The sequence below is a fragment of the Echinops telfairi genome, unplaced genomic scaffold, assembly GCF_000313985.2.
Source record: "Echinops telfairi isolate 266 unplaced genomic scaffold, ASM31398v2 ScPeMD7_3533;HRSCAF=4204_1, whole genome shotgun sequence".
NCBI lineage: Eukaryota > Metazoa > Chordata > Mammalia > Afrosoricida > Tenrecidae > Echinops > Echinops telfairi.
In genome coordinates this window covers 22,592,115-22,613,384 of record NW_022107432.1, presented here as the reverse complement: position 1 = coordinate 22,613,384, position 21,270 = coordinate 22,592,115, and the positions used below count along the sequence as shown (strand labels likewise).

The 21,270-nt window shown below is 45.3% G+C and overlaps 1 protein-coding gene and 1 non-coding gene across 4 annotated transcripts in view; both read left to right on the top strand.

The window, feature by feature from the left end:
* The first annotated feature begins 92 nt into the window (after positions 1–92).
* Positions 93–21,270, top strand: part of POLH (DNA polymerase eta) — a 30,707-nt gene continuing 9,529 nt past the window's right edge. Inside the window, exons 1-9 of one of the 3 annotated variants that reach the window (XM_004710869.3) lie at positions 93–323; positions 5,274–5,420; positions 5,625–5,759; positions 7,790–8,007; positions 13,365–13,534; positions 14,972–15,075; positions 17,054–17,173; positions 19,270–19,393; positions 19,845–19,910. In XM_004710869.3, coding sequence (XP_004710926.2) covers positions 5,275–5,420; positions 5,625–5,759; positions 7,790–8,007; positions 13,365–13,534; positions 14,972–15,075; positions 17,054–17,173; positions 19,270–19,393; positions 19,845–19,910 — 1,083 coding nt within the window. In that variant the 5' untranslated portion in view covers positions 93–323; position 5,274. Of the gene's footprint in view, positions 324–5,270; positions 5,421–5,624; positions 5,760–7,789; positions 8,008–13,364; positions 13,535–14,971; positions 15,076–17,053; positions 17,174–19,269; positions 19,394–19,844; positions 19,911–21,270 lie in introns of those variants that run through there. The other 2 variants (XM_045294906.1, XM_030886918.2) reach the window with 2 other exon arrangements.
* On the top strand, positions 2,862–3,005 carry LOC115871234. The gene has a single exon (XR_004047185.1). It is a non-coding gene; the product is annotated as a small nucleolar RNA SNORA48 (small nucleolar RNA).

Genomic DNA, 21,270 nt, shown 5'->3' with positions numbered 1-21,270 from the left:
CGAGCTGTCGGAAGTGCTCGCCGGGCGGCGCCCTGGCCCGGGTGGACCCCTTCCGTGAGAGCGCCTGCTGGGCAGGGGCCCTTGGTGACTCCGGGTCCATTTCCACAGATTGCTGTCCAGACCAACTGGACTGCCTGGGAAAGGCGACGAGAAGGTCAAGACCTTCCTCCCAGCGACGGCTTCTGCCTGGGACGGTTCTGACAGGTGCTCATCACCCCGCTGGGAGAACACCGCCGGGCTGCTTGTGCTGCCGGTGGCTGGGAACAACATTGGGCTCCGGGTTTCGTGGAGAAGGAACATAGTTAAGACACTGGTATTGTCCTGTAAGTGGAATTTTCTTTTCGAAAAATGTATTCATCCCTATAGAGCGGAAATCGACATTTTATTTGTAACCACCCCTCCCCGGAGGGGGGCGGGCTACAGTATCATTTCGTGGACTCCAGACTTGTTTGAACTTGCTGCTGCGCTAGATGGAGGTATTTCAGGATGCCATTATTGAAGGCTTGGGCGGTACTGACAAGATATTTGATTTGAATGTTGTGTCATCCTCATTCCCAAAACATGGTTTTGGCAAAGTGTTGTTTCTTCTTCCGTCTTTCAAAAGCTCCTGTTTCCCCAGCCAAACACATTAATGGAAAACTGCAGCCGTTTTATTTTCTGTTGAGCTGCATATCTGTTTATGCATTTGCATATTTAGCAAAATGTTGGCTGGGCTTAAATCACTCCTTCCTATTCCTGCTCCACTCCTGATAACGGTGCCTACTATGATACCTGGGGCTGGGTTTTTTGTTTGTTACAATGCATTTACTATTTTAATTCAGACTTTACCTGTACCCATCTACCCACCCCACTGTTATCAGTCAGGTGTGACTCAGTCCCACCCTTTAGGCCAGAGTAGAACTCCTATTTAGGGCTTCCAAAATGGAAAATCTTCAAGGTAGCAAACAGCCTCATCCCTTCTGTCCCCGCCTCCCTTCTCCCCCCTGTTATCCCAGTATCACAGAAAAGCCACTTCAAGTTCAAGGGACATCTGACATGCCAAGGCTTAAATGTACACATATTTGAAATATCACATTCTGCCTGTCTTAGGTGAGTGAACATTGGGAATGTCTTTAGAAGGAATGAATGCCTTGACTACTCTGACTTTCTGTATTCTTTATTGTTCTTTCCACTTCTTCCAGCTGTAGAATTGCATGCCCTCCTTTTTTTTCCAAGGTAGATGCTTTCTTTTTTAGAAGACACCTGGGTGCTTGCTCAAGTGTGTAGCCTGTTTCAGATGTTTCGTCACAAGTTACGGGTTTGTGTTTTCATAGGCATCCTACTTTCAGTTAGCGGTTTCCAGCTTCTGCTGCATACGAGAATCACGTGGGACAATTTAAAAAATCTCAATGCCCAGAAAGCACCCAGGCCAATTAAAATAAAACGCCTGAGGATGGCAGCCAGATGGCGATGAAAGGTGTCCAATGTCAATTTTAGGAGCCCCTGTTTTAGTTTTAGTTCTAGATCAGTGGTTCTCAACCTGGGGGTCTCCCCCTTTGCGGATTGAACGACCCTTTCACAGGGGTCGCCTAAGACCATATTTCCTATGGTTTGAGGAACCAAGACGCTGTCTCCAGGCGGGTCTGCCCACATGCAGATCCGCCCACATACGGTGTCATCACATCTCCACATACGGTGGAGAACTGTATTAAAGGGTCATGGCATTAGGAAGGTTGAGAACCACTGCTCTAGATCTTTGACACTGTTACATAGTAACATTAGTCTTTACCCACTCAAGTAGGTAAGGTGTGTTGGTGCCGTCAGTCTGTCACCCATATCTTTGTGTATGTGTGTGAACAAGGAGCCCGAGTGGCATAGTGGTTACACATTGGGCTGCTAGGTCAGCAGTACCAAAGCACTAGCTGCTGTTTGGGAGAAAGACTGAGCTTTCTATTCCTGTAAAGAGTTCCAGTCTTGGAAACTCACGGGGGGAAGTTCTATCCTGTTCTGGAGGGTCGCTCTGAGTCAGCATCAACTCAATGGCAGTGGGTTGGGTTTTTTAAAAATACGTGACCAGTGTGTAGTGTGGTTTTATTTGTACTAAAAAATGTATCTGAGTGGGTAGAAAATCACTGTTAGAACTGTAAAAATTAGTATGGCAGCGGCATCTGCCCTTTTCTGATGTTACGAGGGGGGGAAATCACTATCAGCATCAGCCCAAAGCTGATCCTGGGAAGCCGAGGTCCGGCATTCCTCCACCCTGTAAAGCACCCTACTTTTTACCAATTCTGACACCAGCGGCCCTTCCAGAAGCACTCTACTCCTCTGATAGGTCTGACAGTTTATGACAGTCGCCACACAAAACTCATAGACAATACTCAGGATCCGGGAGGTCAGGCTAGGTCCTCTCGAGAAGCAAAATCAGTGAATCCATTCAATACGTAGGTAGGTGGATAGAGCACTCACTCACTGCTGTGGAGTCCATGTTGACTCCTAGCAACCTTAAAGGACAGGATAGAATTGCCCCTGTGAGTTTCTGAGACCGCAATTCTTTACAGGAATAGAAAACACCCGTCTCTCTTCTGTGGAGTGGCTGGTGGTGTAGACCTGCTGACTGGGGTCCAGCCCCACAGTCAACGGGCCCTTAGGAGTGATGTGTATAATTATAGAAAAAAGGAGACAGGAAAGGGAGGCACAGGGGACTGATTTGAGTTTATTCAACAAAAAGATTTTATAGTAATCATCCTGTTAGTATATATGATGAAATAGGCAATGGGTTACTCTTGAATATCCTGAGCCCTATAGGGGAGCACTTCAAAGGAAGTGTCTGGCAGGTGAGAAACAAATGGTGTCATTTGCTCTTTAAGAATAAAAGACAGATGAACCCCTGGCTATGGGCAAAGAGACACCTGATTGGTGGTGGTGCTCTTATATCAGTCAGGGGCAGAGCAGACTGGCAGTCCTTTGTTCATCCTAGCTTGATGCCTAGATCATGGCCAGAACTGTTTCATGCCTAGGGCACATAAGAAAAAAAGGTGGGGGGGATAAAAGACAGATATAGATAGGGGTCTATATCTTTAACTGCACATATGGTGAGCACATCTGTAGGAGACAGCTTTCATTTTATGGAGGGTGGATGTGAAGAAAAGTTCTTCCTAGAGAATATGTACATTGGGGTTTATCTGTCTTCTCATGGAGGTTTTCCTGAACATTAGAGTTGTTCTTCCAACCCCTGTGGCCACAAGTGTAGAGATTAGGCTGCTTACACTTTCTTCCAGGTTCTCAGTTTCCCACAGCTGACCTTGCCAATCACAACCGAATGCTTAACCACTACATTGTAGATTTATCTCAAGGAAATGGCTCATGCAGTTATAGGTGGTTGATGGTAAGTCCATCAGGCTAGATGCTTCTCCTGACTCATAGTTTCAGGGGATGATGAAACTAAGATATGCAGGTCAGGTAGCTGGCTGCTGGCTCAAGGGCTGCAGAGGCTGCCGAACCCCAGCGTGGGCCGGCAATATGGCTGGCTGCTGCATCAGTCCCAAGAACTAGAGGTCAGATGATGGTGGGATTCCAGATTCAGCATGGAGAGTGAGCAGGAAAGCAAGTGAGCTTTGCTACAACATCGATATATACTGAATGAAGGCCACACCCCTGAGGAAACTTCCTGATTGCTCACATCATGGAGGTGATCCCATCATAACCCCAAACGGAGGATAGCTACATCATTACAAAACTGCCAAACCACTGAAAATCATGACCTAGCAAAGTAGACAAGTAGCTGTCACCTGGGTTTATTAGTGAAGTGACTGGTTATAATTCAGGCTCAGAAATGATTTGAGATACATACATTTTTTCTATCAGGATGTCCTCTTCTTGGCCATGCCTGCAGGCAGGCCTTTCTTTGACCTGTGCCTTTTTGAGCAAGTGTTACCAAGCCCTGTAGTTTCACCAGTAAATGCTTGCAGGCACCCAACTCCACCAGTGAGCCTTCTGCCCAATCAAAGGCACTCAGGCCTCTCACTCCGTGGACTAGGAAGGCCACCACATTGCCACCTGTTACTCTCCTGGTTCTGCTGCCACCGTCTCTCACCATCCCTGGTGTCACAGTTCTTTGTCTCTTGAGTCTAGGAGATTCCCAGCCCAGGGACCTCTGGTCCAATGGAGGTGTTCTGTTCCCACCTCTTTTTGCCAGTAGCTCCTCCCTTCCTGCCTCCAGGGTGGCTCTTTTTAAGCCTAGTGGTATGGCAAAACACATTAGTCCCCTCATTAGAGTACCATGCACTTTGTTTGCATGGTCCCACCTCCAGGGTATCATGCATCTTGTTTGCATTATTAGCAAATTGTCCAATCTTTTTGGTGGACCACAAGCACCTTATTTTGCATAGCCCACCCTAATCATTTGGTGGCTATTAGAAGAGCCTGGGAGAAAGGTCATATAAAAGTAATTCGTTGTAACAACACAACAGCACTGATTACAGCCATTCCACTTCCTGGTATTGATGGGTGCTAAAAGGACTACTGGACGTTTGAGGAGAAACAGGTTATTTGCATAGTTTTGAAGTATTTACCTTAAGAAGTACATCAGTTACAAAAGGAAAACTAGTCACGTCACAGTGAGAAACCCAGAAAACATGACCTCCTTGTTCGTAGCCCGGACTCAAGGAGACCTTGTATACAGGGTGATTGAGGGGCTATTGTGATTTATGGTGTTTTCATTGGCTGGTTTTCCAGAAGTAGCTCACCAGGCCTTCCTTGTCTGTCTGTCTGTCTTTGCAAGCTCCACTGAAGCCTGTTCAGCATCAGAAAATACACACGCCTCCACTGACAGGTGGCTGTACTCAAGGGACACTGCTAGGACTTGAACCCAGATCTCCTATGTGGAAGGCACAGCTCCTGATTTGATACACTTATAGGAGTCCATCCCCACAAACAAACAAACAAACAAACAAACACAGCCTCAAAGTAATCATGCCACAGCTCAGTCGCACCCATGCTGAGACCTTTCTCAAAATAACTGACCAGCACTCCTCAAAAGTGTCACAGTCGTGGAAACGAAGCCCGATGGAGGAAGTGTCACAGGTTAGAGGAGTCTAAGGAGACAGGGTGGCTATGGGCCTTGCAGCACCCTGGACCAGAAAGGGACGTTTGTGGGGAAATGGTGAACTCCAAATACAGTATGTAGTTGTGAGTCATCGTTTTTGTTGTTAACTTGTGCTAAGGGCATTATATCTAAGAATTCATTGCCAATAAGTATCCTGTCTAACCATCAGTAAAATATTGTTTTACAGCAGGATGGCCGCCAGCTACCCTGGACAGGATCGGGTGGTTGCCCTGGTGGACATGGACTGCTTTTTTGTCCAAGTGGAGCAACGACAAAACCCTCACTTAAGGAATAAGCCTTGTGCAGTTGTGCAGTACAAATCATGGAAGGGTGGGGGGTATGTATCCTGATCACCATTGTAGCAGTCCAGTCGGTTACAGTTTTGATCTCTGAAAGGCTGTGTGTGTGACTGAACGATGACATATACGGCCAAAAAGTGTGTGCATTTGTATGGCGATAGTCTGTTTGTTGCCAAGTTTCTGTGTGCCGTGCCTATTGTCATGTGGTCATTTTTTTCTGCTCCCTTTTTTTTGAACCTTAGAATAATTGCAGTGAGTTATGAAGCTCGTGCTTACGGGGTCACCAGAAACATGTGGGCAGATGATGCGAAGAAGTTGTGTCCCGATCTTCTGCTGGCACAAGTTCGTGAGTCCCGGGGGAAAGCTAACCTCACCAAGTAAGAAGAAAAAGTGGCTTAACAGGGAATAAAAGGGTTGGAAGTAGTATTCCATGAAGCTAGGAACTGGTGTTTCAAATTTGCTTTGTGTAAATTATATCTAAAAAAATTCCCTTTGGACTTCAAGTTTTAGAAGTTTAGCTTTGGAACAGGAGACAGCCATTGGCATAGCTAAGTCAGAGGTAGGCACAAGTCCCGGCCATTATAATAAACCTAAGAGCTCGTATGTTTCGAGCACATATTATGTGCCAGGCGTTGTGTTAAGCTCTCTATAGTCAATATCGCTAGATCTCACCTTATTATAAGGTAGCCGCCAGTATTGGCCGTGCTATCAAGTCAATTCTGACTGTGGACAGAGAACTGCCCTTTAAGGCTTCCAAGGCTGTGAGCTGTATGGAGCTGTCCCCTCATCTTGCTCCTGCAGAGTGACTAGTAGCTTAAGGTGACCAGACGCCCTGCTTTTGGTGGTACAGTCCCAAAATTTAACAATTTCACCTGTGTCCCACGGCATTTAAAAAAAGTCCCGATTTTTGGAAAGAATGCACGACAAGCTAGGGTATGCGGTTTTCGGCTGCCATGTGGCTATTTCGCCAGGATGAGTTTTATCAGTGGTGTCCCACTTTACCAATGTTAAAATCTGGTCACCTTATAGTAGCTTCAAACAGCTGACCTTTGGGCTAGAGGCTTGATCTCTCCTGGCAATATGTCCAAAGTACGTAAGACAAAGTCTTGCCCTTTCGCCCCTAAGAAGCACCACGGCTGTGCTTCTTCCGAGACGGTCTGCTTGCTGTTTGGCAGTCCATGGTGCTTTCACTGTTCTTCACCAACACCGTAGTTCAGAACATCGATTCTTCCTGGGAGTTTAAAATTATTATTGTAATAATTAACCTGAGAGGCGATAAGCATGTTATTTATGGAGACTTAATGCATACTAAGTACTTTTTAAAAAACACTTGTGCAGAGGCCATGCTAATCTTCTCTTATAATTATGTTTATAAGGTTTTATATGTTTCTTTAAATACCATGGAGTAATTTTTCTCAGGAGGCTGTGAGGACATCCCAATCCCCAATTCTGAAATGGTGCATCTTTTCCTGACTCTGTGTGTGTGTATGGGGGCGGGGCTACACCTCTCCTCCGCTCCCCCACAAGAGCAGCCTAAGGGGAAAATGCCCAAGTCTGTGTAATTTTCTCATGTGAGCATGTTTTTAAAGAATGTATACTAGTTTTCACAGGAGTCTTAGTGAAGAGGTACAAATATTTCCCTCTCTGTGGCTCAAAGTAGGTCCAACATGAACAAAAGACTGATTTTAAATTCCACAGCAAATCCAAAGCAGAGCAAAGAAAACAGCCACCTGTTGCCATGGAAACCATGTCCTGTAGGACCACCGGAAGAGCTGCTCCACGTGGCTCTGTAGTTGGGCTAGGAGGGCCAGGAGGCGAGGACCAGCCCCTAGGTTAAACAAACTAACCAGTGGCACACATAAAATTCATAATGTCATCTAGTGATTTATAATGAAAAGTATTTTGAAGACCAGATTCTTGAGTCCATTCATCCGTGCTTTTTGCCTCATGTAAGTTCCTTCTTGTTTGAAGATGTGAAGACCAAAAGAGAAGCAGACGACTTCCTAGCCGATATATGCAAATAGCAAAAGGCACAAGCAGTCACCGTGAAATGTTTTCTGGTCAAACGGTGTGAAGACATGGCTCTTCTTTAGAGAGCTACTCCCTGCCACATAGACACCCACGTCCATGGGCTGGGTGCTTTCTACCTGACAGCGCTCAAGTCCCACTGCAACTGTTGGCCTCCAGGGGTCAGCCTTTTCTTTGCTACTGTTAGGATGAGCCATCTGCCAGCCTACTCACCCTGTCAGTTGGGTTGCTGTCTTCCCTGTCAGGCCACGGGTCTCCTTTGGGAGCTTCTGAACTGATTTGTATGTCACTGCTCCATTTTGAGAGAGTTGGAACGCGGTCAGTCATCTCATTGTTCCTTCTGTGTACTGCCTGCGCATATGATCTGTGTACTTCTTAGGTACCGGGAAGCCAGTGTTGAAGTGATGGAAGTAATGTCTCGTTTTGCTGTGATTGAACGTGCCAGCATCGATGAGGCTTATGTAGATCTGACCAGTGCTGTACGAGAGAGACTACAAAATCTAGAAGGTCAGCCTATCTCAGCAGACTTGCTGCCAACCACCTACATTGAAGGGTTTCCCCATGGCCCTACAACAGCAGAAGGGACTGTTCAGAAAGGTACATCTATAGCATCCTATTGCTTCTGCTCCCTGCCTTTGGACCCTGCTTTGCTTGGGCATGCTGACCCTTCTTGGACTGATTGAAAGGACATTTGAACTCCATCCTGAATGCATTGCCAAAACTCCTGTGGCAGGATGCACCAATTCTCGTCTTTCTCTCTCTAAGTATAGAAGCTATAAAAGCAAGTTTCTCTTAGAAGTAAGTAAGGCAGGTTAGTGTTAGGAATAGAAGCAGAATGAGCACTTTTGTCAATTTTCGGTTAATTTATATGATTGTAGCTTAGTGTCTTGGATTCTTCATTTGTAATAAGGATGAGAATTTGGGGGACAGGAAGTTAAGTCACTCAGCATTTCTGAGTAATTCCCAGCATAATATCACCAGTGAGCCGTGCCTAGCCCCTCATTGTGCTTTACTGCACCCTTCCCTTCCCACCACACTTGGTTGTTGTGTGTGAAGTATCTCTGTAGATGTGTATTATAATTGTATATAATTCATGTATGTGTGTTAGGTTCGAGCTCCTGGCCAGGAAAGGGTGGTACACCTAGGTGGGCATTACACCTGGATTGGCCCATCTGGGCCAGGTGAATTTGATTCAGCCTCCCAATGGGCCCCTGAAAAGCTGGAGGTTTTGCTCTGGCACGCTCTCCCAGCAGCTCCAACACACAGTTCAGCATGGCCGGGCTACACAGCCCAATAACGGCTGTGCCACGTCCCGCCAACTGTACCTCTGACTCTGGCTTGTATTCCATTTACTGTAAAACCTGAAACCGCTTCTAACTTTTCATAAAACTCACTTGGATCACAAACCAGCCTTCGGCGTGAAATCTTTCTCGTGTGGAGCCAAGGCCAGAGGTATCTCTCTCTCTCTTTTTTCTTATTTTTTGCAATGGCGATTTAGAGGTCTCTCCCTGTGGTGGTTATATTTACATATAACTGACTGCTTTTACTAACCAAACACCTGCAGTTTGAACCCACCCAACAGCACCATGGAGAAAAGGCCTGGCACTCCACCTCTGTCAGGTGACAGCCACTGAAAACCCTATGGAGTAGAGTTCTCCTCTGACGTGCTTGGAGTCCCTGGACTAGAGGATAGCAAGGGGAACTCTAGCAGAATGTTCCCTGGTGTGGAACCACCATGTCTACAGAGGATTCTCCTAGTGACGACTCAGTCTCTCTAAGGGATTTCTCATGAATGGGACTACCAGGTCATAGAGTAGCACATACAAAGGAGGCTTCAAATACTTTGTGGACAAATTCTATTACCTTGAGTTCTATTTTTTTCGTGAACTGTTTGAAGCCCTTTTGTATATATAGTTTCACCAAGTACTGCCAGATTTCTCGCCAGAATGGCTATATATATGCGGTCCTATTTCTTCTATATCTTCATCAATGTGTGGTGCTATCTAATTTTGAAATATATTTGCCAATGTGATGGCTAACGAGTGGTGTTTTACTTTAGTTTGCATTTCTCTAATTATAGGGCTGAGAAGCTCCTCATGTACTTATTGGCCAGTTGAGTTTCTGCTCTGTGAATTTTGCTTATTTATAATTGTAGCATATTTTCCCATCTGGTTTCTTGCCTTTTTAGTGTTGCTGTTGTTTATTGTCCATGTGTAAAGATTTTTGTTTGCCCTTTGTTGCGGTGTCCTTCGAACGGAAGGCTGTAGTCTTTGATCTGCATCAGTACGTGCTACAAGTCCGCCTTGCTCTCAGCAAGTACAGTCGTGTCATCTTCATATCGCAGGTTGTTTAATAAGTCGTTTTCCTTTCCTGATGCCCATTCTTCATGTAGTTCAGCTTCTTGGATTATTTGCGCAGCATACAGATGGCCTAAGTACGGCAAAAGGATCCAACCCTGACCCATACCTTTCTTGATTTTAAACCACTCATGATCCTCTTGTTCTGTTTGTGCACCTTCTGCATGAGCACAATGAAGTGTTCTGGAATTCCCATTCTTTACAGTGCTGCCCATAATGTGTTACAATCCTCATGGTCTACTGCCTTAGCATTGTCAATAAGACACAGGTATCCTCTGCCGCCAGCCAAGGTCCATTTGACTCCATCAGTTATATCCTTTGTTTCACATCCTCTTCTGAATCCAGCATGAATTTGGGGTGGTAGTTCCCGGCCAATATATTGGTGCAACTGTTTTTGGATTTTCTTCAGCAAAATTTTATTTGCTTGTGATAGTATTTGATAATTCTCACATTCTGTTGTATCACCTTTCTTTGGAATGAGCACAAGTATGGATTATGATAGTTTTAAATACTAGATTTAAAAGAATTCATGAAGAATAGAGATTTATATTTCTTTAAAATTTAATATTATGAAAGTGAGATTTGGTTGGATCTCTCAGAGCAAAGAATTAGACATCTAGAGGCTTTTCAACGGGGTGTTGACTCACTTTTCCAAGAGACATTTTGATAATGGCAATATTTGAAATAGTGTATCTGTTCTCCTCATGTGTAACAGCACCTTTAGAACTGTGATTTTGTAACATTATTCCTATTTAGAAGGGCTCTTTCAGTAAACACATGGGTTGTTGGGCTTTAACCATAAAGAAAATGCCTGGACATAAATCTATAGCACGTAAATTTCTTAGTGGAGGAGGGAGCCCACTTTAATGTGTTATTACTTGCAGAAACAATATAGATTTGTCTAGAACAAAGTCCAAACGGAGTTTCACTAATTTTAGTTATAGTAACACATTTCCCTGTGCTTGATGTTTTAAAACAAGGTGGGAAGTTTCCTGTTGTTGTCCAACAATTTTAAGATGCATCTTTAATATCTTGAAGACATGGTGCTAAAGGGAATTAGTAGACCTCCCTGGGAAAACATGTTCTCCGGTCTCAGGGAGTTGCGGCTGGAGGCCACAGACCCATTGGTTTTCGAAGGGAGCTACGATGGACAGGAGACATTTGATGATGAGAAAAGTGAATGCTAAAGTGTATATGGAAATACAGAGACATGAACTCGTCATGCTTCGGAAAAGCAGAACAAAGTTGGAGGACTTACACTACCTGATTTTGAGATTTAACTATAAATTGACAGTAATTGGGGCAGTGTGGTATTGATGTCAAATACAAGATTTAAATAATGTGATCCTAATCATTATTATTTCACCAGAAAGAAAGTATTGAGTAGGGGATAAGGTTGGCAGTGTTGATACTTAGGAATACCTCATTTGTGGGCATTGTGTAGAATGTTGTCAATGGAAGTGGAAAAAATAAAAAATGAATATCTGGATTTTCTTTTTGTTCTTTTTAAAAATTATTTTATTGGGGGCTCGTACAATTCTTATCACAATCCATATATACATCCATTGTGTCAAGCACATATATACATTCGTTGCCCTCATCCTCAAAACATTTGCCTTCTACTTTAGCCCTTAATATCAGCTGCTCATTTCCCCCCTCCCCACTCCCCTCTCCCTCATGAACCCTTCATAATTCATAAATTATTATTGTTTTGTCATAAGTTACACTCTCCGACATCTCCCCCTGCCCTCTTCTCTGCTGTCCATCCCCCAGAGAGGAGGCTATACGTAGTTTCTTGTTATCAGTTCCCCCTTTCTACCCCACTTTCCCTCCACCTTCCAGGCATCGCCACTCTCAACACTGGCCCTGAGGGAGTCATCTGTCCTGGATTCCCTGTGTTTCCAGTTGCTATCTGTACCAATGTATATCCTCTGGTCTAGCCAGATTTGTAAGATAGAATTGGGACCATGATAGTGGGGTGGAGGAAGCATTTAAGAACTAGAGGAAAGTTATATGTTTCATCGTTGCTACCTTGCACCCTGATTGGCTCATCTCCTCCCCACAACCCTTCAGTAAGGGGGTGTCCAGTTGCCTAACAATGGGCTTTGAGTCTCCACTCTGCACCCACCCACCTTTACAATGATAAGATTTTTTGTTCTTTGATGCTTGATACCTGATCCCTTCGACAGCTTGTGGTCACTCAGGCTGGTGTGCTTCTTCCATGTGGGCTTTGTTGCTTCTGAGCTAGATGGCCGCTTGTTTATCTTCAAGCCTTTAAGACCCTAGATGTTATATCTTTTGATAACCGGGCACCATCAGCTTTCTTCACCACATTTGCTTATGCACACATTTGTCTTCAGTGATTGTATCAGGAAGGTGGGCACCCAATGGAATATCTGGATTTTTAACCTTTAATTCAAGTCAGAATTGAGGGATCAAGATTTGCATTTACTTGACACAGAGAGCCCTGGCGAGGCTGTGGAATATATGCCCTGGACCGCTAAGGTCACAGTCCACTCACAAACAGCAGCTACGCCTCGGGAGAAAGAAGAGACACACCAGGGGTCTACTCTGTCCTATGGGGTTGCTATGAGTCAGAACCCACTGGAAGGCAGTGAGGTTTGGCTTTTGGTTTACTCACAATAGACCACTTGGCCCATAAGAGAGTTTACCAAGAGAGAATGTGTTTGTACAGAGACGAGGGAACGCTGCTCAGAGCCCAAGGTTAGAGTGTGTGAGGAGGAAGACGAGCTAGCCAAGGGCAGTTTGTCCTTACAAGTGCTCACCTGCCTCATCTCTGATCTATGCAGCCCTTCCCTCAGCAGCGCCAGCATACTTCTCTTGCCTTGTTCAGCTCGCCTGGCTGCCTCTTTAAACCAGCATGGCTGCGTTTCCTCTGCACACTGCCCTCGCGCTGTAATTTGCTCTTCAAAACTATGGCTCGTTCTGAAAATGATATGGCACCATATGTGCAAATGTGCTTGACATGATGGATGGATGGATGGATGGATGAGAGCTGTAAAAGCCCCCAATAAAATGATTTGAGAAAAAAAATCATGGCTCATTCTAAATTGGATGCCGAAGATACAAAGCCGCATCTAACTTGTCAGAAGAACAAATCTTGTAGCACTTCTTAATGGATTCTAAGTCACTCAACTGGAACCAGCCTCCAAAAAAATGTGTAACTACTAACTGAAAATGGTTGCGGAAGCTTGATTTCATTTTGAATATTTTCTAATTGGACAACAATAAAACGTATGGATGTTCAAGGGGAAGTGGGAGGAAGAAAGTGCAGGAAAACTGGGCAGAGGAAACAGATATCCTTATAAATAAATCCTGGCTCCTGAATGATAGCAAGTCGCATTTTAGAACTGGAAAGCGCAGCCTCTGCTGAAGCTGCTGGCATTCCCATGAAGGAAAAATGGATCCCTCTGATACTCAGTCTTCTGAAATGGCAGCCCTGCGCATACCCTCCTCCCTGTTGTGTGTGAAAACCTACATCTGTAGTGCCCAGAATCTGAGCATTGTTGCCTTAGCTAGCACCATGGAAGGGTTTTTCAAAACGATGTCTAATTGTGACCCCTTCAACTTTTTCAGAGGAAATGCGACAAATAGGCCTATGTCAATGGCTTGGCACCCTTCAGCTTGGTCACCCTGCCTCTCCAGACCTGCAGCTCACTGTGGGCGCTGTGATTGTGGAGGAGATGAGAGCCGCCATAGAACGGCAGACGGGCTTCCAGTGTTCAGCGGGAATCTCCCACAACAAGGTGAAGACCAGCCGGAGAGTCCTGACGACCACAAGCCTGGCGTTCTTTAGTTAGTGAACGTAGCAAGGATCGACCTGGGTAGGGCATGTCAGACATGATTCAGACGTATAAGTTTAGATGTGTTTCCGTTTGAAATGAATCTTAAGGTTCCAACAAGGCCTGATTCATCCTTTCGCATGAGAGTTAGCATTTGAACGTGCACTGTCCTACAAAGCAGGCTGGACACTTGACAGGAAGCACTGACGGTATATTGGGTTCTGTGTATTTCCTTAGTGGCTGAACCAGCCAGAGGAGGGAGGCTAGCCTGGGAAGGTCTGTACTTCGGGAAAGCAGTCGAGAGCCTTGATTTTCCCAGATTTCAAAGGTTTCCCACCTTGGCCAGGGAGCAGTCTGACCACTTTTCCTACCCTTGTTCTCCTGGGAAATACTTGGGTTTCCTTCCTGACAGGTTTTGTCTTACACAAACGTCTGCAGATTTTGCTGGATAAATGGATTTCTTTGACTTGCTGACTAGTGTAGCATTATATCATTTTCATACGTGCAGCCGGCTGGGTCCTGTGTGTGAACAAAGGGCGATAGAAGTCCGAGACGTCCCTCTCTCTGACCAGGCACCGTGAGGAAGGACCAGCGGGTTCCCCTGGTTGCTGCCTGCCCGGAGTCAATTGCCCAGTTTCCCTGCAGAGTCGTTGCTTTGCAGCCCGTCTGCCCCATTAGGCTGGGAGGGGCAGCAGTTCCAGCATCAACTAGACTGAAGGTTGCTTAGTAGACATTTTGAGAGTAGTTCTCTAATGATTTGTTGATGCTTTTCTACTTTGCCCATCAGTGATAATTTCTGAAAATACCCCTCTGAAGCGCCACCTTCTTGGCATTCTAAACGATTTTATCTTTCCGTTGTTTTCATTTTGAAGCCTGGTTTAGACCGTGTTTGCCATTGGCAGATGATTATGAGCCCAGTCTCTGTTACAGATTTGAAATTACGATCACCTACGTCAAACTCAGGACTCAAAACAGAGGAGGCTTTCACTAGACGTGTAAACAGGTGGTGTAGGGTAAGACAAGGTGGTTTCTGTAGTTTTCCGATGAGTACAGGAGAACTCCATACTGTTGGAATGTCTTCTTCAGCTTGTCTGCATTTTAAACCTCTTGAGGTGGGAGGACTTCAAGGAAAAGATGAGGGGGAGGACAAAAGATGAAAGAAAAACTGGTTGTGGAAGAGCTGTGGGAAGAACAATGAGGACAATGATGATGGGTCATATTTTCCACTGAGGATGTGGAACCAGGCTTTAGCGATGTCTAGAATTTCTGGTTTTGATTTGGTGTTTAATGTGGAAACCATTAGCTACCCTTAACCTCTGTGTATGTGTATTTTAATATTCACCAGCCCTCTGTGGGAGTGGGGTTGACAGTAATGAGGTTTTTACACTTTCCATGCTCTAGGTCCTGGCAAAACTGGCCTGTGGATTAAACAAGCCCAACCGCCAGACACTGGTCTCCCACGGCTCGGTCCCACAGCTCTTCAGCCAAATGCCTGTTGGCAAAATGTAAGTATTCAGGGCGTGCCTTACGTTTCACTTGTATCCACATGAAGGCACTCTCTGGTGGAGGTTTCTTCCTTAGCAATGACTGACGCCAGCGCAAATAGGTACCTGGGCTAAGTTGCTCCCATCCTGGGCCCGAGAAAAGGAGCCAAATCCAATGAATCACCAGGTTGACCCTAGGAATGATGTGTCCTTGACAATAGGGCTTATCCTGTTACTGAGGTAACAGTGAAACTGCCGTCACAAGACTGCACTTGAGTAATTGCTAAAGAAATTATGCAGGCAGTTCCCAAAGTTCCTAACAGAAGAAGAGGAGTGATCTGAGAAGGATTCGGGCAAAAGGCCTGGGCTTTTGTGTGGATGTCTGGCAGGGTGCAGCGAGTCCGGTGAGACCAGGAGAGCAGTACTGGTGTGCAGACGTTTTGAACACAAAGGAGAAAGTGTCAAGGGTCTCCAGTGAACTGGAACCTAGTCCTGCTGTTGTGGTTAGTCAGTGTTGAGTCGGCCCGTGTGCAGCAGAGCCGGATGGTGCTTGGTCATCTCTTCAGTCATCGGAGACACGGATCTGTGTGGGGGAAAGCCAGCCCCCACAACTAATCACGGGTACTGTAAGCTCAATTTCATGGTTTATATATAGAGAGATTATAGTAAAGTCATAGAGTAATAGGAGAGATGGGAGAGAGTGTAAAATAAAGAAGTCAGACACATTTCATGGTAGCATGCTCACCTCCCGGACGGCCTTGATTTCAATAGCCAGGTCCATGCACAGTGTGGGCAGAGAGTGCAGGAGAGAGATTTATTACTAACCAAGGCTTATATATCGTTTGGGGGCATGCAAGCCCCCTAATTACAGGTAAAGATACATGTCACAGGAAGGGGTTGTACTATAGGTACTACAGTAATGAGAGGGACAATCTAGGGGTGTATAGGCAATAGGAAGGGGAGGTAATGGGGGTACACATGTGACAAGATGGGCGGATCCTAGATTCATGATGGCAGCCCAACCTTGATTGCCCTTGAGTTGGAGAAGTGATTTAGCTGAAGCTTTCAGGGGAAGCAGTCCATCGTTCCTAATAGCAGCGAGTGAGCCCCACCTGTGGTGGGACCAGACAGTAGTCTGATGGCTGAGTGCTTTCAGGGAGGTTATCTCTTAAGCATCTGACCGCCCACCATGTGCTGGCAAACAGCCTCTAGTGTTTGGCATATCTTTGGGGGAGACAAAGCTGGGGAAAAGTCTTTTTGTATCCCACAGGTCTGTGTTGCGGTGCCATTGTGTGCTGAGTGCCTTCCAACCTAGGGGGCTCGTCTTGCAGCACGGTACTGGAGAGTGTTCTGTTGTGATCCACGGGGTTTTCATGGGCTAATTTTCTGATGTAGATTGCCAGGCCTTTCTTCCAAGTCTGGTAGCCATGGTGACCTTGCTGGGAGATGAAATACTGATGGCATCGTTTCCAGCATCACAGCAACACATAGCCACTATGGTATAACAGACTGACAGATGGGTGTTGATAAATCAGTTCAGCTAGACCATGTTGAAGAGCGGAAGTAACTGGAACGCGGACTGAAAAGATAGGTGGAGGAGGACAAGGCCATAGGGAACATGAGGGTCAGGCTGAAGATGGTTGGGCATATTCTTAACTCCAGAAGGTTGTGGTGTGAAGAAGGGATTTATATGAGTGTTGACATTTTAATCCCCAAATAAGACAGTAAATCCTGTGCAGTTAAAAGGTTTATTTATAGTTGGCTTGAGAGTCCAGCAGTGACATTTTGTTTGAGCTCCTATTAACCTTTTTTGTAGGTCCTAGCTCCCCGCGTATCACTGGATTCCCAGCAGCATCTAGACTTGCGCTGGCAAGTTGAGACCAACCCTGTGCTCTAATTTCCCCTGAACTTTGTGGAGACCCAGTTACAGAAGCAGAATATTTTATGCTAACCAGATATTTACCAAATGCCTTTAAATTATTTCTCTCCTCTTTATCAGCCGTAGCCTCGGAGGAAAGCTTGGGGCCTCTGTCATTGAAATCCTGGGGATACAATACATGGGTGAACTGACCCAGTTCACTGAAGCCCAGCTCCAGAGTCATTTTGGGGAGAAGAATGGGTGAGCAATTCCTCTTGCCAAAGAGAACGTTTATGGATGTAAATACAGACAGAAGTGCCCAGTACAACTATCTCCAGGTTCATGTTTACTGAGGAAATTTCATTGGTCCATCTTACTTTAAAATATTAGGTCCTAGAACTATGGCCTGTTATTCTCCACGAGCTGACTCACGTACCCGGGTAGGTTGCTCGGTAGGAATTGTTACTCTGGAGCCTGGATATCTCCAGATGATCCTCACAGATTCTGTTGTGGATGGGCCTGCTTGTTGGCATTTATTTTGTAGCCCAGCGTCAGGACTCATGGTGCTGTCATGGTCATTCACAGACAGCGCCCTGCTGTCCCCTATGCTGAGGGGGAACAGAACAATGTCCACCTTCCTGGGTCTGCTCATACTGGAACAAGCGTCCTTGGCACAGTTTGCCATGTTGTTTGGCTCTAAGGGTGTCCCTGTTTCAAGTGGACCACAAGTAGAGAGCTGAAGTGTGCTGCCTCCTGCACCTGAGCTCCAGAAGGCAGTGCTACGCCTCACGGAGAAAATACCTGTGTTAGCTAAGCTTTGTGCAGGCGTGAGTTACAGTGCTGCCGGCCATGAGCTCAGTGTTAGTGCATCAACAGAAAGCATGTGTGTTTGAACAGAAACACACGCGGAGCACGATGATGTTTTGTGTGGTCAGTTGACAATGTCGTGAGTAGGACGCTTACAGGATGGTAACCTTGTATTTCCCCTCAGAGCAGTGGTTCAGGATTCACCGAGCTGGTGTTTGTGTTGACTTTATGGGACATGACAACCACACATAATGAGAATCTGCTGTGCTACTGCGTCATTTACGTGTGCTACAATGCTCCCTTAACATCTTTGTGTTTACCAAAAACCAAGCCCGCTGCCTTGCCATCAAGTCCGTTCCGGCTCGTGGCAACGCCACAGGACAGAGCAGAACTGCTCCACAGGCTTTCCAAGGCTAAGTCTCTGTGAAAGCAGACTGCCTTGAATTTCTTCCATATCTCGGCTGGCGGGTTCAAATTGCTGACCTTTCGCATAGCAGTCAAATGCTTTAACCACTGTGCCACCAGGACTCCTTGTCTTCATGTTTAGGCCTCCGTGAATGTGTGTGCACACGCTCATGCATGCACACACGCGTACACACAAAACTTTCTGGAGATGAGTCTGTGGCTTGCTCAGGATTTTTCCGTAGCAAAAATTCAGTAGAAGGGGCAGGGATTCAATATCAGAGGTCAGGTGCATCTAATTGCAGTCAAAATTTTCCTTTTTACTCAAAGGAATGCCCGGGTAATAGAAGTATTTGTCTTAATAGGAATAACCATTTAACCACTTCACCTAGTATTGACAGCAAAGTTACAGAGCAAACAAACAAACACCCCCAAACCAAAAATAGCAAATGCTAGGGACGGTGCAGAGAAAATAGAACCTTCATACACTGTGCTGGTAGGACGGTGCGGACTGTCCAGCCAGTGTGGAAAACGTCCTGGTGCTTCCTCAAACAAGACACCATATGACTCAGCAATTCTTCTAGTGGGTGTCTGTCTACCCTTAAGAAATAAGGAACCGGAGCACAAATAACTACGTGCACAGCCACGGCCATGTTCACCGCTGCAGCACTGCTCACGTTACAAGATGACGGAAACAACCGTGCGGGGAGAGAGGGTCAATAACTGGTACATACATCCAGGGGACTGTTCTACAACATTAAAGAAGAATAAGGAGCCTGGGAAACACCTCCTGATATAGACTTGGAGAGCATTATGCTGAGTGAAATTAGTCCATCACAAAAAGATAAATGTTTTCCTAGCCAAAGAAACAGATTTTGAGGGTAACCCTGGGTGGGAGCTCAGGGAGGGAAGGGGAAGTAATCGGTGGTAGAGTGTAGAAGGTATTAACTTGGGTGAAGGGAGAGGCAATATTCAACAAGAGGGAGATGGAGTGGGGAGTCGGGGAACAGGACAAGCCATTGGGGGGGTTGTTGAATTGTTGGATGCAAACATGATCTGTAAGCCCTCACCTAATTCACAACAAACGTTAAAACAAAATGAAGGAGCATTTATTCGAACTTGAATGTTTCTTTGCTGTTTTTTATTAGGTCTTGGCTGTATGCCATGTGCCGAGGTATTGAGCATGATCCAGTTAAACCCAGGCAACTACCCAAAACTATTGGCTGCAGCAAGAACTTCCCAGGGAAAACAGCACTGGCTACTCGGGATCAGGTATGCCACCAACTGCCTCTTTTCTGCAGGTTAGCAGGCAGGTTTATTAGGTTAGCTGGGAACGTGTGCTAGAAAGGCAAAGTATGAAAGGAATAGAGGTTCGTTTCTAAACACTGAAAGCTGGCTCGTTTAACTTGAGCTTTATTGCTTCCCCACCCCAACTTCCACCCAAAAAGAAAGAACGTGGAAGTGATTAAAGTTCTGATTAGAGTTCCATTTGGGGTGGGTGGCAATTGAGGGTGCCTCAGCTGTGGGCCTTTTCTTTTTCTCTGAGCTTGCACATGCCTGAATTGGCCTCACTATGGTATGTCAGCAGGACGAGACAGTGAGGGCAGGTCAGAGAGCTGAGAAGATGCCTGTTGTCTGGGGGGACCTGAACACAGCCAGCACCTCCCTCTGTGACAGAGCTAGAGTTTTAAATGAAGATTCCACCCTCAACACCCCGTTGTAGGTGCAGTGGTGGCTTTTGCAATTAGCCCAGGAACTGGAGGAGAGACTGACCAAGGACCGGAATGATGTGAGCTTGTCTTGCTTTCTTTCTTGGAGTGGGTTTTGGGATTTCAACAGCAATTGCTTTTTCCTTTATGGCGTAGAAGCAAAGAAAACGGTTTAAGATCTTATAGAACTTTTCCCGACATGGACCCATAAAACGTAGCATGCTTTTTTAAAGCCTGAACTTGAACTAAAGCTTCTAGCTCCATCTCCTCCATTACCATTCCACTTTATCTGACTCCTCCTACAATCTTGAATATTCAGTGGCCCGTCATCAACTTTTGACTCCACTTACGTAGTGTTAGAAACGGGACCTTTAGGATTGGACTAACTTACTGGACTTAGATGTAGTCTGCCTGACACAGGAATGATGGACATGAGAATCAGTGACAGGAATACTTCGAATGAGTATTCAGTCATAGAGTTGACAGCTTACGTGCTTCACACATATATATGCACAAGCACACACAAACACGAGGAGGTACTCGTCTATGTTGCAGTATCATAAACTGCTGTTTTCACCATGTGTAAGTACACAACAGTGGCATTAATTGCCTTTACTGTGTTGTGTAACTGCTCCACTATTTCCAAAACGTTGTCATCACCCCAAACAGAAACTCTGTACCCATTAAATTATAACTCCACATTCCAGCCCCTCCTTCTCTTGACCTGGTGCTTTTCTGTCTCTGTGAGTTTGTCTGTTCTAGATATTTCATGTAAGTAGAATCATACATGTTCTTTGTGTCTGACTTATTTTTTCAATGGTTTCAAGGTTCGTGTTACATAGCATGTTTCCCAATGTCTTTTTTAATTGCTGAATAATTTCTGTTATATGACTATCACATTTTGCTTATGCATTCAGCCGATAATCCACAACTTGGATTGTGCCCACTGTTCGGCTGTTGTGCCTAGTGCTGCCGTGAACACTGGCCTACAAGTGTCTGTCTGAGCGCCTGCTTTCAGCGAGGCATGCAGACCCTGGGCCTCTGGTAGTTCTACATCTTCTTGTGGAACTACCAGGCTGTTTGCTACTGCGGATCCTGTTTCTCTTCACCCTTTTCAGCACTCGTCACCCCCCTCTCCCCTCCTCTGTTTATTTCATTTTATATAAACCAAACTTTATTAGTTATTACCAGGGCAGGAGGGCCCCTCTTTTTAACAACCATCCTAGTGGGTGTGATGTGGTATATCTTTGTGGTTTTGCTCTTTTTTTAAATTTTTTTTATTGGTAATATATGTTTTATATTTCACCTTAAATATTTTTTTCTTAAAATTGTCCATATTTACAGGAAATCTAGCATAAATTCCTACATACAGAGTTACTTTTACATTAACTCATTAATTTTTATATTAATATTAATTATATTACTATTGAAAGTAGCAGA